At 38.8% G+C, this 14,457-nt stretch overlaps 1 protein-coding gene across 1 annotated transcript; it reads right to left on the bottom strand.

Annotated features, from left to right (window-relative positions):
• Positions 1-211: 211 nt before the first annotated feature.
• On the bottom strand, positions 212-5,054 carry LOC125704264 (fibroblast growth factor 3-like). The gene is made up of 3 exons (XM_048969695.1): positions 4,250-5,054; positions 2,542-2,645; positions 212-1,466 (listed from the first exon to the last, which is right to left on the bottom strand). The coding sequence occupies exons 1-3, from the start codon at positions 4,521-4,523 to the stop codon at positions 1,095-1,097; spliced, it is 750 nt and encodes a 249-aa protein (XP_048825652.1). The 5' UTR covers positions 4,524-5,054; the 3' UTR covers positions 212-1,094.
• Positions 5,055-14,457: the final 9,403 nt, after the last annotated feature.

The following is a 14,457-nucleotide window of genomic DNA, read 5'->3' as shown; positions in this document are numbered from 1 at the left end:
TTAAAGTCTCTAGAGAAATGTTTTATAAGGATAATAAACGAAGTCCAGAAGGAACTTGTGCTTCTGAGGGCGTGTAGTTTAAGACAACGGAGGCAAGTCAATTATATAAACAAAATAAGTTAATTAAAATTAAGAAAATGCGAAAATGGTACGTTTTGTATCATTTATTGTTGACGTTTTCTAATAATTTAGATGTTTTAATATAGCTCAAAGGAATGGTTTACTGTAAATTTTGAACATCATGTTTATCCGTAGTAATTCTGTTGTAATGATTAATTTCTGGTAGTACAGTTTAATTTTAATAGTATTCATACATAAATATTCCTGTCATTACGTGCATTTTTTTCAGATAAGCAATGACATTTAATTTGGTGTAACACAATATGTTTTCCCTTCCACACTCCAACTCCCTGTGGATACACAGAAATGCCTATTCTATCGGGACACTGATACACAGACATCAATTTTTTTATATTAAAACATCAGTGGAAACCAAAAGAACTGCATGTCATCAATAATTTAAAACCTAAAGAAAACAATAAATATGCATAACTTTAGTAAATATACAACGTGACCTTTCGCAGTTCAAGGACAGTAGACTATCACATAATAAATACATTTGTACCTCATTTTTACCATGTTTTTTCCTTTTTAAACTTGTGTTAGAAAGAAAAAGTGCTTTACTGTATGCTATCTTCATGGGTGTATTTTTAACTGTAATATGACACAGTCTAAGCACATGTGTGAACTCCATGTCAAACAACAGATTTGTACATTAGACATATCTGAAGCGAGAATGAAATAGAAAACTATAATACACATATATACATCGATATTTACTATTAAAAGTAGAGCAAAGATTCTGAAAACGACTGATAGGCTACTCATGGTAAAAATACCTACATGGCAAATCCAAAACCTTTTAACGTAATTTTGAATATTTATGGTCGTGGGGTCATAAGCATGTCCCACTGCAAGTGTCACACATTCTCCGGCGCTCTATGTTGTCCTTTCTTTGGCTCAATTGGTTTTTCTTGTTGCCAAGCACTTCTTGGTGAGCTACTGGAGGACAATATTACCCATGATGCCTGTTTTCAGTCCTCTGTCTCCTTGGCCTTGCCAGCAGCGAGCCTGTGCCTGCGACGCCTACGTTCTGCTCTCCCGGCAGGCCTTAGAAGGTTCTCTCTGTATTTCTGGCTCGTGTGGAAAAGGTGCACCATCTCATGGTCCTTGTTGGCCAGTACCCTTGGTAGAAAAAGAGAAGCTTTTTCTGTCCGCCGGGTCTTGAAGCCTCTACGCGGCCGCCCTTTTCCATTGATTGACACATACCATAGTCTTTCTGCACTGGCCCGCTGTTTGCCGGCACTAGCTGAAGGCGGAGATGTCCGATAGTATCTGGAGGCATAAGTATTGTATCCCAGCTCATGGATCCGTTCCACAAATTCACATTCCTGGTTGAACACTTCCTATAGCAAAATAAAGTAGTTTTTGTCAGCAAAAACAATCAATAAAAATATCAAGGATCTTCTCATTGATTCTTATCTGCTATATTTAGCTATTCTTTTACATATTCCCACACCACATAGCCTGGATCAACAAAGCGCGACAACTGTCGGACAAGGCAGAATGAATGGAAATGGCGTTAAATGACCTAGTGTGAATAGCAATTATGAATGTGCAGTCAAAGCCTTGAATATAACATATGTAGCTTTAGAGTGGCTTAGTGGGTAGCACATTTGCTTCACGAGTCACTCTGCTTCCTGCGTGTGGAGTTTGCATGGTCTTCACATGTTCCAGTTTTCTTTTAAATTCCAAACACATGCATTTTCACTAACTGGCACCTCCTGATCGCCCATGCCCTATGACTGTAATAGCATGAGCTTATGTGTGCTGCAATAGATTAGCGTCCCATTCAGGAGGTTCCCCAGCCCTGCACCCTTTGCGGCCAGGGATAGGTTCCAGGCCCTCCCATGATTCTGGCCAAGATAAATGATTGGAAGTTGGGTGCATGGATCACTTGCTTTTGGAGGCATCAAAATACAACTGACAATTCCTGCTGTCAGCAAACTATTTGAACTGAAAACTGCGATAAATGATCCTTAATGTATAGTTGTAGAATTAGTAATAACCCAAAAACAGCAATTAAAGATTGCTTTACTTTAACTGGTCCTTTTTCCAGATAACCATATTCCTCCTTAATCCAGTCAAAAACCAGTTGTCAGGTCATTTATAATGCATTGTTACCTTCTTGTGAATATGTTATATTATCAATAACCCTAACTGTAATTACATGCTCTTTTTATATGTTTCAATAAATTGAGTACTGTTTGTGTAACTGTAGGTCTAATTTTCATTGTCAGAAGACAAAAGACACTAAAGCATGAAATGAGTATAATATCTTAAATAATAATAATAATAATAATAATAATACCAAAACAATACATGTGAAATGGAAAAACAAATGTAGTTTTACCCCCCCCCCCCCCCCCCGCCCCCCAAACATATGTGAACCTGGTGTGAGAGATACTACTTAAAACTTACCGAAGCATAAAGGCGTCCTTTCTTGTTCATGGCCAGATATCTCCCCGAAAATAAACCCTTTATTGCCACCACACCGACGTCAACTGCTGTGATCTCCAAGATACCTTATAGAAGAAATTCAAAATATCTCGTGAGAACAATCTTCACAGAGGTCACAGAGAATGTCGGCAATTACAACAAACACCATAATGAAAATCGCAGTTGCTTAGTTCTGACAGAACTGCCCTGACTCTCAGTGACTGCGGTTGAAGTGTTTATTGGTCACGCGCAATAATGATGATAATTTCACCGGAAGTCGATGGAGGCGGATTCTGACCCCTATATACCTATAACCCTATAACAACAGTCACCCACCTGGAGCTGAAATATCCATACCCATAAAAACGCGCGTTGTTGCTTGAATGAATGGGGGGGGGGGGTGTAAGGAATAAGGACGGAATCGTTTACAGTGTCATAGGAAAGTCGGCATTTATTTGTCGATTTAAAAGTAAGCTGGGTTATATTTTGATAAAGGTGACAGATGTTTTATGTCACTAAAATTTCTGCTGGACAAAACAAGAATTTACCTGGCTCTGTACAAAATAAGATAGCGTTCATAAATTTCGGGCAGTAATTTTTTGAAATTTTTTATTTTATTCATTTTGACCAGTTTAATACCAAATAATTATTAATTCAATATATTTTGATGTTATTTATCAAAAGAAAATCATTTAATCAAAAAAGTAAATGGACCACAGGAAATTATCAAGCCGTCTTCTTGGAGGTGAATAACTGCAGCATGCAGCAACTCATCTAGAGAAAAAAATCGTACAAATATCACGTTTCTGAATGTAACCGGTTTAATCTACCTAAGAATACTGCATACGCAGAAGAAAACTGAATTGAAACAGTTTTATGCTTTGGTTGGTTAGCTTTCTGCAATCGGATAGGAGAGCTTGAAAAGTGGACTAACACGTTAATAAATTAGAAAATGTGCCAGTTAATAACTGTAAATACTGAACTACGTGAAATGACATTTATAAGAAATAAACGTTACGTTATGTCTTCAATATGATATGTGTCATTGCGTGAGGAAGTGACGGAAGAAAATCTCCGCTGAGAAGATATAGTTTTAACAATTACAGTATCATTCGCAGATCACCATATAATATATATCTGTTTGGATTTTCTGTTACTTTCACAGCAAGCCCGCAAGCTTTTCCTGCTTTGCGGTTTTATTTAAGATAACGTGTCTTAGTTTCTTTCATTAATATTTTATTCAGTAATTAGTAACAAACGAACTTCTCACCAGTTTTTATCGGAGGCAGGTATAAATTCCAAAACAGTATTTCATTTTATCGTTCTGGGGCTGCGAGGAGGATTAAAATGACATTTTGCTGCCCACTGTAATGAAATAGTAGGAATACTCATTTATAATTTAGAGATATTATATCAATACAATCTATTATATCGATGATTAATAAATGCGGCAACAAAGTTGCTATTTTTGTAAGTCAGGAAAATTCTTCTTTTATCAATAAATAAGTAAGTAAGTAAATAAATAGATAAAACGAAATAGGTACATAATACATTAGCAATGCGACAGCTATATACGTAGGAGAATGCTGTCTTATATGACATTAGCGATATCACGAAATTATAGTAACTTGGAAGCTACTATTCTCCATAAAACGAACGACATTAAACAGCAACGATGAAATCTACTTACTAAACGGATTGTTTTCTTCAAGAGATCCGTCTATCTTCCCATTGGGGTGTATTTGCAAATGATACTTTGTTGCACAGTACAGCTTTCTGTGTCTCGGTGCTCCACCGAGGTGCTCGTAGACTCCACCGCGTCCCCCAGCATCTCTCCGCTGCCTTGGGTCACACTCCTGCCTTTTGGCACAAGGCGCCCTGGATGTCCTAGTTAGCCTCGAAGACAATTCCTGATAACTGGGATCCAAGAAACTCAGCAACAACAAGACCAGAATTATAACCATTGTGGCATGGCCGAAAATCTTAGTCTTTGTGCAAGAAAACAGAAAACTGACACAAGGGGTCCCATTAAAAAGTCTTATTGCCTCTGGCTCGGCAAAAAAAACATAATGATCCAGCTTACGAAACAGTGCCAGTTTTATCTGCCCGGATCTCTTCCCTTTATTTGTAGCGATCTTGTAAACCCGCGATCATCGATTAGGGCCAGCGAAGTGAAACAAACGAGGATTAGTCGTGCTGTCGTTCTTGGGTCCCATTTGCTCTCCAAGTAGTCGGCATGCTGGAAAAAGCCAGTGAATTTCACAAGGAGGCTATCGTGAGATTTCGTTGATGCTCAGAAATAAAAGAACCTTCCAGCAACAATGGGCTGAACTCCGACCAATTGATACAAAGGAGAAGGGAGGCAAGGTATCAGTCTTGTGTGAACTATGAGAGTGCAGCACAGATAAAATTACACAGCACTACACACAGTGGCTTATTGCGGAAAACCGCATCACAAAGAGCGAGCCTTCTGAGGGCACAATTTCTTCTGCGATCCCCTTTTGAAAGACCCAAAAGGCCAATTATACATTGGAAAATTATACACTGTGCGCTTCGCCATGGACATTGCCCTGGTCTGTCACAATCAATGCTTAGGCACAACGTGCCAACTAACGCTACACAATTATAAAATGAAGCGATTTGCATACGTGTCTCGTAAAGATGCACATACAAAACATGTAGTATACCGTTTTTGGGGCTCATTCATAATATATACATAATACATGCATGTTTTATTATTCTTAAAGCATTCATATGAATAATAACAAAGAAGGCCGATCCTTAAGTTAAAAATGACAAGAGCATGATTCCAGCACACGTTTGTTCACTGTAGCTAGAAAATGATATTCCAAAATATTTTTTCCATACGAATGCGATCACAACGTCATATAGTTTAAATTAATATCGCGCAATGAGTTTAAGCAGGACAATGTACACGCTAAATGTAACCACCACTATTCTTTATTTAGAGACGTTGTACTGATACGCTAAAACATCCATAAGCCCAGACGTATTTTAAGAAGTGCACTGTCTTATCTATAAACAGAAATGACATAATCGCCTTTACAACTCAGTTTCAAATACACATAATATAAAGAACGACCAGTGCAAAGTAAAGATCGATTCATCTGACAAGTCTTTCATAACTTGCTGTAACAAGATACTTCCTCTTAGTAGGCTTCATTAAAATAAAGAAATTTTACATCCAGTACGATAGAGTTTCTTAGACGTTAAAAGGGAAGGGGGAAACGAGAAAAACGATTTTAACAAGCTACAAAGTACCCAAAGAAAAACTAATCATTTTTTTAACTCTTTATCCAATGGGATGTTTCTAAAACCATAGCCGTTCGGGTGCATCCTCGAAAGCTGCATCAGAAAAGTATCCGAGAACTGTATTCCACGATATTGCCGACATGCAGAATGAAGGCAGCTGCGAATGAGTCTCAGCGATTTTACGCATATAAAGCCAAAACCAGAGTTATATTATCCCAAAAGCTCATCGCCATTAAAATGAACACGTTAACATAGCCTACGTTTTCTTCTGTCCAGTGTATCGGCCCTTGCTCGTGTAATCCTACAGTAAGTCCACACACGATGCCCTGTGGCTCCTCTCTGTGCAGAATAAGATAATGCATACTGCTGCAGACTATCCCTTTCTTAATATTAAAGCCCTGGGTAGGTTGCAGCACGTGGGCGGAAGACTAACACGCAAACGACTATTGCTTAAATTGCTTCCATCTTGGTCGCATTATGGTTACCATTTTCATAATTAGCACCATCATCTACAAATCTCGTGCCCTCTGGCTTTATACCAGTGATTAAGCTACAATGCTTCTGAGAAACGCGCAGTGCATTTGTCTCCTCTTGCAGTTTATCAAGCATCTCTCTTATGTCATAGTTCACTATAGAGTAAAGAAAAGGTGGCAGTGCCACTTGGGTATTACCCCTCACTTATGCGCCTCTGGCCTTTGGCGAATGAGACAACAACACAGTTAAACTTCATCCAAGTGATGTATATCATAGGCTTTCTGGCGACCGATTCTGAAGGAGTTCTTTTAATGTGGTTTGATTCTGACAGAGGGTGGGACTTTTGATGTGGTCTTCTGTTTCTTTCTGGAAGTATTTTAATTATGGTCTATAGCCGCCCACAACGCTTCACAGTAATAATCAGAGAGCAGTCTGATTTCGTCCGGCCCTGGAGAGCAGAATGCCTGTGACCCTCGTAAATCCCGTCTGTCTCCAAAAGGTCCTTCATGGGAAATTCATTATAAAATCGAATGTTTAATCATGTACTTAACAGTAGAATCATCTCCAATTTTGTTGTCTTGTTTCATATCACCACACTTAATATTTAACATTATAGTTATCAAATTATAAGACAGGCTAATAAAATGGCTTTTAAGTTGTATTTAAATGGATGTGAATGACCGTTTAAGGCGGGAAATATATAATTTGCTACAGGTGACCAGTAATCTCACTGGACCCATAATCACCTGTTACATGGCGCTTCTTGCATTAATGGGCATCAAATTAAGACATTTAGATTGCCAGAGAAAATAAGCACATACGTTAATGCATGATCCCAATACCCTCAATGTGTTACAGAAAATCGATTTTAAAATTAGGATATTTAAAGCTGATTATTGACCATTAATATTATTGATGTATCATTTAAATAAGAGAGCTGGCGTGATCGTGTTAAGTTTTACTGTAGTTTACCTTACCTGTTTCGAAGCTTTTACAAAGTACTTAGTTCATTTATAGTACTGTACAAAATGCTTGGGACATTTGAATGCCGTCAAAATGGATAGCCTACCTGTTAAGTTTTAACACAGATTTTTATACTGTTACTCAGAAACAATAGGTCTACTATTGTTCTTCATGTATCTGTCTATAAAATGAAGCGCATCACCATGGCAAACCAACATTACAAACGAGTATAACAGGCGTTCAATCCACTAAATAATACACTGAGTGCTGGTAAAATCTTTTTTAAAACCAGCCCTTAATGTCTATATCTGTGGAAACGATGGACTACCATTAAATGTAAAAATTGGGCTAGGCTGACTTAAATTACATGTTAAATAATAAACCGAACGTGGCAAGAAAAAAAATATATGTAAAGATAAATGATACCTGTTAATCCCCAGTGGGAGCGGTTTGTCAATAAAATGCACCCTCCCTCTGCAGTTTAAAGCCATTAAGGTGTTGAGACGCGTGGCTTTCTGACTCACCTCAAGCTAATCTTCGGGTATTAAGTGCAAATTACGCGAACAAGGAGGTGAAAACTATAACATAGTATACACAACAGCGATGTGTTTGTATGGTGTAAAGCAAAAGATTTTTTTTGTGTCGCTGGGAACGAGCTTTAGAATTTTCATTTTATTCACGGACAATATTTTTCGTAGAATTTAAATCGTAGTAGGTTTTTAATGATTGAATGTTGCAGTTTTATGTGATACATGGGAAACCTTTCGTTGCATTCCTTAATTGATGCGCACAAACGCTCTGCCTGTCATTATGAAGTTCGGTATCCACCGGCTCTTTTTTTCTTGCCTCCTTCCAATAATCCAAACCAAATGAAAGTGACCTTTGAACCTTTTTGCTGTAGTTTTTTCTCATGCCATGGTTTCTTTAGTGCGCTAGTGATCTGAGGGCCGGGCCGGGCAGCAGCCACTCTCCCAGACGGGGCTGCCTTTCGTCCCCTGACAAATCGCGGCTGAGCCCCCTTTGTCCTGCCTCACTTTGATCTCACCTGCTTGTCAGGGCAGAAAGAACCTCCCGTACAGTTTGAACGCGTTGCAAACAAATTGGCAACCATTTCATTCCCATAGCCCATTTCAGAAGGTCAGTGAAGAAACGTTAACCCTTTTATTTACCCGCACCTCGCACTAACTGCGTGCCGATTCTTAAAACAACACAGGAAACCGCAAACGAGACATGAATATACGACAATAATCTGATATACTGGATCGTGCATTTGAGTTTGTAATGCGAGTTAGTAGAATTTACTGTTCTACAATAATTCTTTTATTTCTAAATTATGTAATCCATGTGATGTAATTTATTTTCGTAAATGCAATCAAAATACCTGTCAGGCAAACATCTCTTGAGAGAAGACTGGAAATTTCCGGTGTTTAAAGTCCATTTATGTTGAGGGGAATTATACGTTACAAAGGAACATTTCAGTCAAAAATAGATTTATATTAACTTTAAATGTTTTTCACACTTGATTTAAGCATGGCGTACTCAGGCATATGCTACTTATCAGAAGACTTTAAATGTATATGTCACAGAGTCAGTCAGTGTACGTTTTAAATCAGTATTTAAAATAAAAGTCTCAGGTTAACTGCCACATTTATTATTATCTAATGGTTCCGTACCAGTTTTCAAATTGCAAAAAAAAATGTATTCAGGTATTATACTGCATTAATTTGGCTATCTTGTGAAGAATAAATGAATCAATATACAGTACAAAATAGGCAATGTACGTTATAAAATACAAATAATTGCTAAGTTGAGTTCCAAATGGATGCGGTAATATGAAATCTATCACTGTCTGCTTTTATGAGTTTGTGGAGGTTAACAGACCACAAATAATTTGCAGTGTCCAGAAAGACACTACAGTAGAATCCTTAGTATTGCTGTTGCTGGCAGAAATTTAAGTAAAGAAATAGAATTGGGGTTTATAAAGGTTTTTGACATATTCTAGTCTGTCTAGTATGTCTGGGGCTGTAATGTACCAATGACATATGTGGGCACCCTGATGTCCGCAGTAATGCATCCATAGTGACGGGATCCTGGACCTGGGTACGCTGTCATGGAACCGCAGCCGGGTCTGAGTGACAGTGACGCAGCAGCTGTCGGTGGCTCATTTGAAACTCAAAGTTACCTAATTTCCCTTTAATATAAAGGCTTTGACGCTGGGCTGGGGTGCCCAGCAGGGGCTTTTGAATGAGAAAGCTACTTATTTATAGTTAAAAAGATGGATAGCCCAGAAGCAGTGGCACTATGTGTATTGTTCCCCACTCCCTTTAGAAAACACTGTAGTGACATTTATATGGACCTTAACTGGGCCTTTTCTTGGCACTCATTGTGTTTCCATATGATGTTGGTTTGTCTTACAGTGTGGTTGGCGGGGGATGGTAAATCCAGCTACTCAGCCATGGGCCCCTAATTTAATTCTTTTTTTTATGATTTATTTTTTATAATGGGCTCCTTTCATTTTTAATTTGTCATGCAGACAATGTAACGCTTTGAAAAAGATTTTAGAAAATCCGAAAACCACTTCCCTTTAATTACATAATAAAGATCAAACCAAACTGATATAAAGTGAGTTTAATTGGCTGAAATAAAAATGCATGAGTCATTTCACAACATGTAATGGCCACCAGTGACTCACCTGTTTAACAAGAATGTGTGAGAACAGTTTCACTGTCATGGGGATTTGTAGAAAGGAGCAACAAGCTTGTTCCCGATCAGGCAGAGGCTGAGTGGCTAAAAAGGCTTTGTTATTTAGATCCAGTAACACTCTGTGTTGTTTTTTTAAGGAGTCTCTTAGTAAAGGGATTTTCAAGATCGTAGCTCTGCATGATTTCACTCACTTAATGACCTGAAATTGTGCCAGATTTAACACACATATTCGTTTACAAACAACCCTCTACCCGAAACACGTCCAATAGCCACGGCCATCTGAGACATTCATTTATTCAGACTAGTGGCTATACAATGTAATCAATAGATTCAATTTCTTTATTCAAGGGTAAAACACTCAATAACAATCACAGGAACATGATTCATGATCTCAAATTATTAGACTATCTGCTCTGCACTTCCTTTGTTTAGATTCGGAATAACATTAAATGTGCTAAGCACTCTTTACAGTAAGAACCACAACCTACCAACTGTGGAACTTTGGCTTTCTTGGCCTGGGCCTCTGCGATAGGTTCCTTTGGCTGAGCCAGTAGCCAGTAGGCAGCCTGCTACTGGCCTGCTTCATGAAAGTTGACAGATGTCTGTCCTAAAGGTACTTATCACTTTAGCGGTGTTTGCTGATGTCTTTCTGGGGTTTTAAGCTGACAGGACAGATCTGTGTTAACGCCACATGTTTTATTGCTAAGCTGTTGATAGGAGGCTGTCTTGAGATTCAAGGCTCAACGGTGCCTCTAGGTTCTGTCACCTGTGTGTTTATGTTCAGAAAGTTCTTCCTCTTCTTCTTATGATAATTATTATTATTATTATTGATGCAATATTCATATGCAGTTGGAATCAGAATATTGCTCTAAGTAAATAAACATTAGATATTAGCATATGATACAGATTTAGGTCAGCGCTGTAAATGGAAAGTGTCATTTGATTATTGTTTACTTGATTTCTAGGCAAGTGGTTAACTTTTGCATGTTTCAATGTATATTATGACATTGAATTTGGTTACTTAGTTCCAGTATTACCATTTTATATCGGTATTTTATGTGTACATTTTATGTATACGTTTTATATACATACATACATTGACATGTAAATAATTTGACAAGAAAGTATATCAAGGTTTGACATGTGATGGATAAAATGACTGTTTATAGTCTGATTCATCTGGCTACAACCCTTTCGAGAGATGGTCGGAAATGCTACCACACCAAGACTAATGGATGCTAATGAATCCCAGATATTAGGGGGAAAAGGGCTTGTTAAAAAAGATCATGGGCTTTGCAGGATGGCTGGGCTGAAAATACAGCCCCCCCCCACCCCAAAGGCCTTAATAAGTTAAAGAATGCACAGAAATTTGGAGAGGCCACCACTAGAAAGTACAACTCTTTATCCGTCTCAGCCCATTTCCTGCAAGCGCATGGTCTATCTTCTGCTACCTTTTTTTATAAAAGCTTTCATCATCCATCCATTCTTCCATTTCCTCAAATACTTTTATATCTGTTTATATTTTATATTAGAGAGTCTATTGTATTATATTTTAAGGTAATCAGTTAAATTCAGTTACATCCTTTTTTTTAACCACATTAGATTATGATAGGGCTATTTGTATTAAAATTTTGTTTAGAAATATGAAAATTATTTATGTAACTAGTACTAGTAAAAAATGACTTACCTGAACATATTCCATAAAAATCAGTCCTACTCATCAAGAAAGTTTTATATTTTTTTATTTCAGATTCAAGCAATTACAAAAGTTAAACCTAAAATCTTCATAGCTTGCACCAGTTCCTGTCTCTTTTAACTGTTCGCACAGCTACCAGAACACACTACTCTGCATGGTCGCGAGTTCGGTGTTGTAGTGGGAAGTCCAGTCAACACGCTACCACCATAAAATTAGTGCTAATTGACGCTCAGATAATAGTGGAAAAAAGCAGCATCTTTTTTTAGCTCTCTTTGTTGTGGTCAGGCCTCTGGGACCGGAGGATATGACTTGCCAATTCACAGATGAATAATGACGGGATTGTTTGTCAGTCAGACCATGAACAGGTGTTCTGGGACTCAGGACTGTAAAGTTAGAGGCTGGTGCTCAGGACTTCAGAGCAAAGCTCTCTGGTTACAAGTGTCTACAAAATCCTGCTCAGCACGAAGCAGGCTCTGGTCACCAGAACGATACTCTGTCTGAATGAGCTTCCCCGTGGTGCTTCTGGGTGGACAAACTGGGTGGTAACTCTAGATTTTGTAGGCGTGCACACACATGCTTTACCATGGTGAAGCACTTGCTGGCTTATATCCACCCGGGAGAATAACAAGCTCTTCATAAAGGAATAAATGTGATAATGGAAGTAATTGTTGGTTAGTTTAAGCACATACTTGTTATTTTAGTTTTTAAGCTGCTTGTAGTGGCTCTTATGGTTAAAAATGTGTTTTAATATTTATTTTGAACTGCCGTTCAAATCCCAGGATGAGCAGTGGTCATTGTAGAAGCTGCACACAACATTAATGTATGTGAGTCTCAAACCATTACCATGCAGTGTTAGTCAAGTTTGAGGGTCATAGCTGTACTTTGCCTGGAGAAAGCGTGTCTGTTTGTTAGTGACGCATACCTTAATGACCAGAGAGCTCGTTAAGATGTGACACATGAAGTTTGGGCTAAATGGAGTGGGCGTAAGCTATTGTCTGTGTGAATCTCGCCCCCCTCAGCAATCTCTAGGACATACTTTGCTTTGTGTAACTATTTTAGAGGAGATACCAAGGACACAGCATGGAAACAGACCTTTGCTGAGGTTAAGGGCTTTAATTGTTGTTAGTTTAGCCAAAAAATAGGCCCTGAAACATTGTCTTTGTATACAATGATGGCCATCTTTAATGCATTTTTTCCTGTTTTATCATTCCCAGCATGCTTTCACTCAAGATGCTTCTAGTAAATTCCTCGAAAGATTGCCTAGCAATGACAGCATTTCTGATGATGGTTATACATGTTCAAGAACACATTATTACCACTTTCAACGAGTAAAAGATACTGGAAACAAAGCTACATTACAGCCATACCCTGTAATTTCCAACGTGATCATTTTCACCACATTTGGGTATCGAGTTATTCTGCAGTGAATTACATTACACTCTAAAACAAATGGGAGAAAGTGGGAACAGACGAAATGAGTGTGGATCTGGAGCAGCTTGTAACCCTCAGCATGCGGAGTGTTTCTCCTGGGCCCAAACGAGGCCCTGGGACAAAGCCTAATGAGAAGCAGAGCATTCCCCAGACTGCTGCCCGCTCTCCTCCACTCCCTGTTTACTCTTGCTGAGGAAGTCTGGTGCTGTGCTGTTTAGCATACCTCCATAAAGACTCCATATGCCACGTCTGAAGATACAGCGATCACAGTGAAGCAGATCTCTACATGTGGGCTCTGCTGGGTGAAGGAGAGGCTGAAAGGTCAACAATTTCTGAGATTATGTGTGAGTGAAATATAGCGAATGTGTAGTGTTGCAAATGCTATTAAATGGTCTCAATAATGTGATGAATAATTATGAAATCCTTTGCTTGTTAAATTTTACCCATTAGTACTGAAAAATGCGTCATTGACATATACACAGAACGCTAAATGTATGCGAAAAATCAAAAATTATTTTTTAAAATATAAAATCTCGCTTCTGTTGAAGTGTTAATGTTGTTCCCCACTGGCCACCTCATTAAAGTAAAAGATACTCAGGGCCAGTAAGTACATGTGTGGTTTCCTCCACCCCAGTGAGGTGCAAGATATGCAGGGCCAGCGACTATACATGCATTCCTCATGCGGCCTCGCATTTGCCAGAGCAGTCAGCTGAGCATTACTCAACGTGACGACAAGCTGCTTTGTCAAAAACCTAATTGTGGCCATGTGTAATGTTTCACTCGAACGTCTTGAGATTGCAGTTTAATAAAGCACCTTAGAGGCCATCAATCAATGTTCCCATGCTGACCAGGAAGATATATGATCTCCAGGAGGAACCTGACAGCTTCCCTGAAAACCACGCAGCTCCATGCAGAGGGGTAAAATCAACATGCTTCCCAGCTGAAATCTGGGGATCCAGATGGAACTGGAACCAACAAGCCGGTGACATCTCTCGGACGTACAGTTGCGGGAAAGCATCCGGTAGATGGGGAAACACAGGGATGCTGTGTCTGTCGGAGGTTACCCTTATCCTGCGAGCGATCTGGAGAACTGTAAGGACTTTTAATATAAAACAAAACCATGTAAAAAAAAATAAGCGGTTCCATATTCAAGGATGACAAATTGAAATTGCGTCTGTCTAACGTCATTGGAACAGACGAAGTGTGGGGAGAGTTCTGCGTTCCTCTCAAACAAACAGCCCAGCTTTTGCTGATTATCTGCAGAGGTCTGCACAGTAGGCAGGTGAGCCTTCCCCTGCGAAACTAAATAGGGCACAGGGGACGTCTCTCTGCTTTCAGCCAGATCTCTTCAAGAGGAC

The sequence above is a fragment of the Brienomyrus brachyistius genome, chromosome 11 (genome assembly GCF_023856365.1).
Source record: "Brienomyrus brachyistius isolate T26 chromosome 11, BBRACH_0.4, whole genome shotgun sequence".
In the NCBI taxonomy this organism is placed as follows: domain Eukaryota; kingdom Metazoa; phylum Chordata; class Actinopteri; order Osteoglossiformes; family Mormyridae; genus Brienomyrus; species Brienomyrus brachyistius.
The sequence above is the reverse complement of the archived record's forward strand: the minus strand, read 5'-3'. Positions and strand labels throughout refer to the sequence as shown.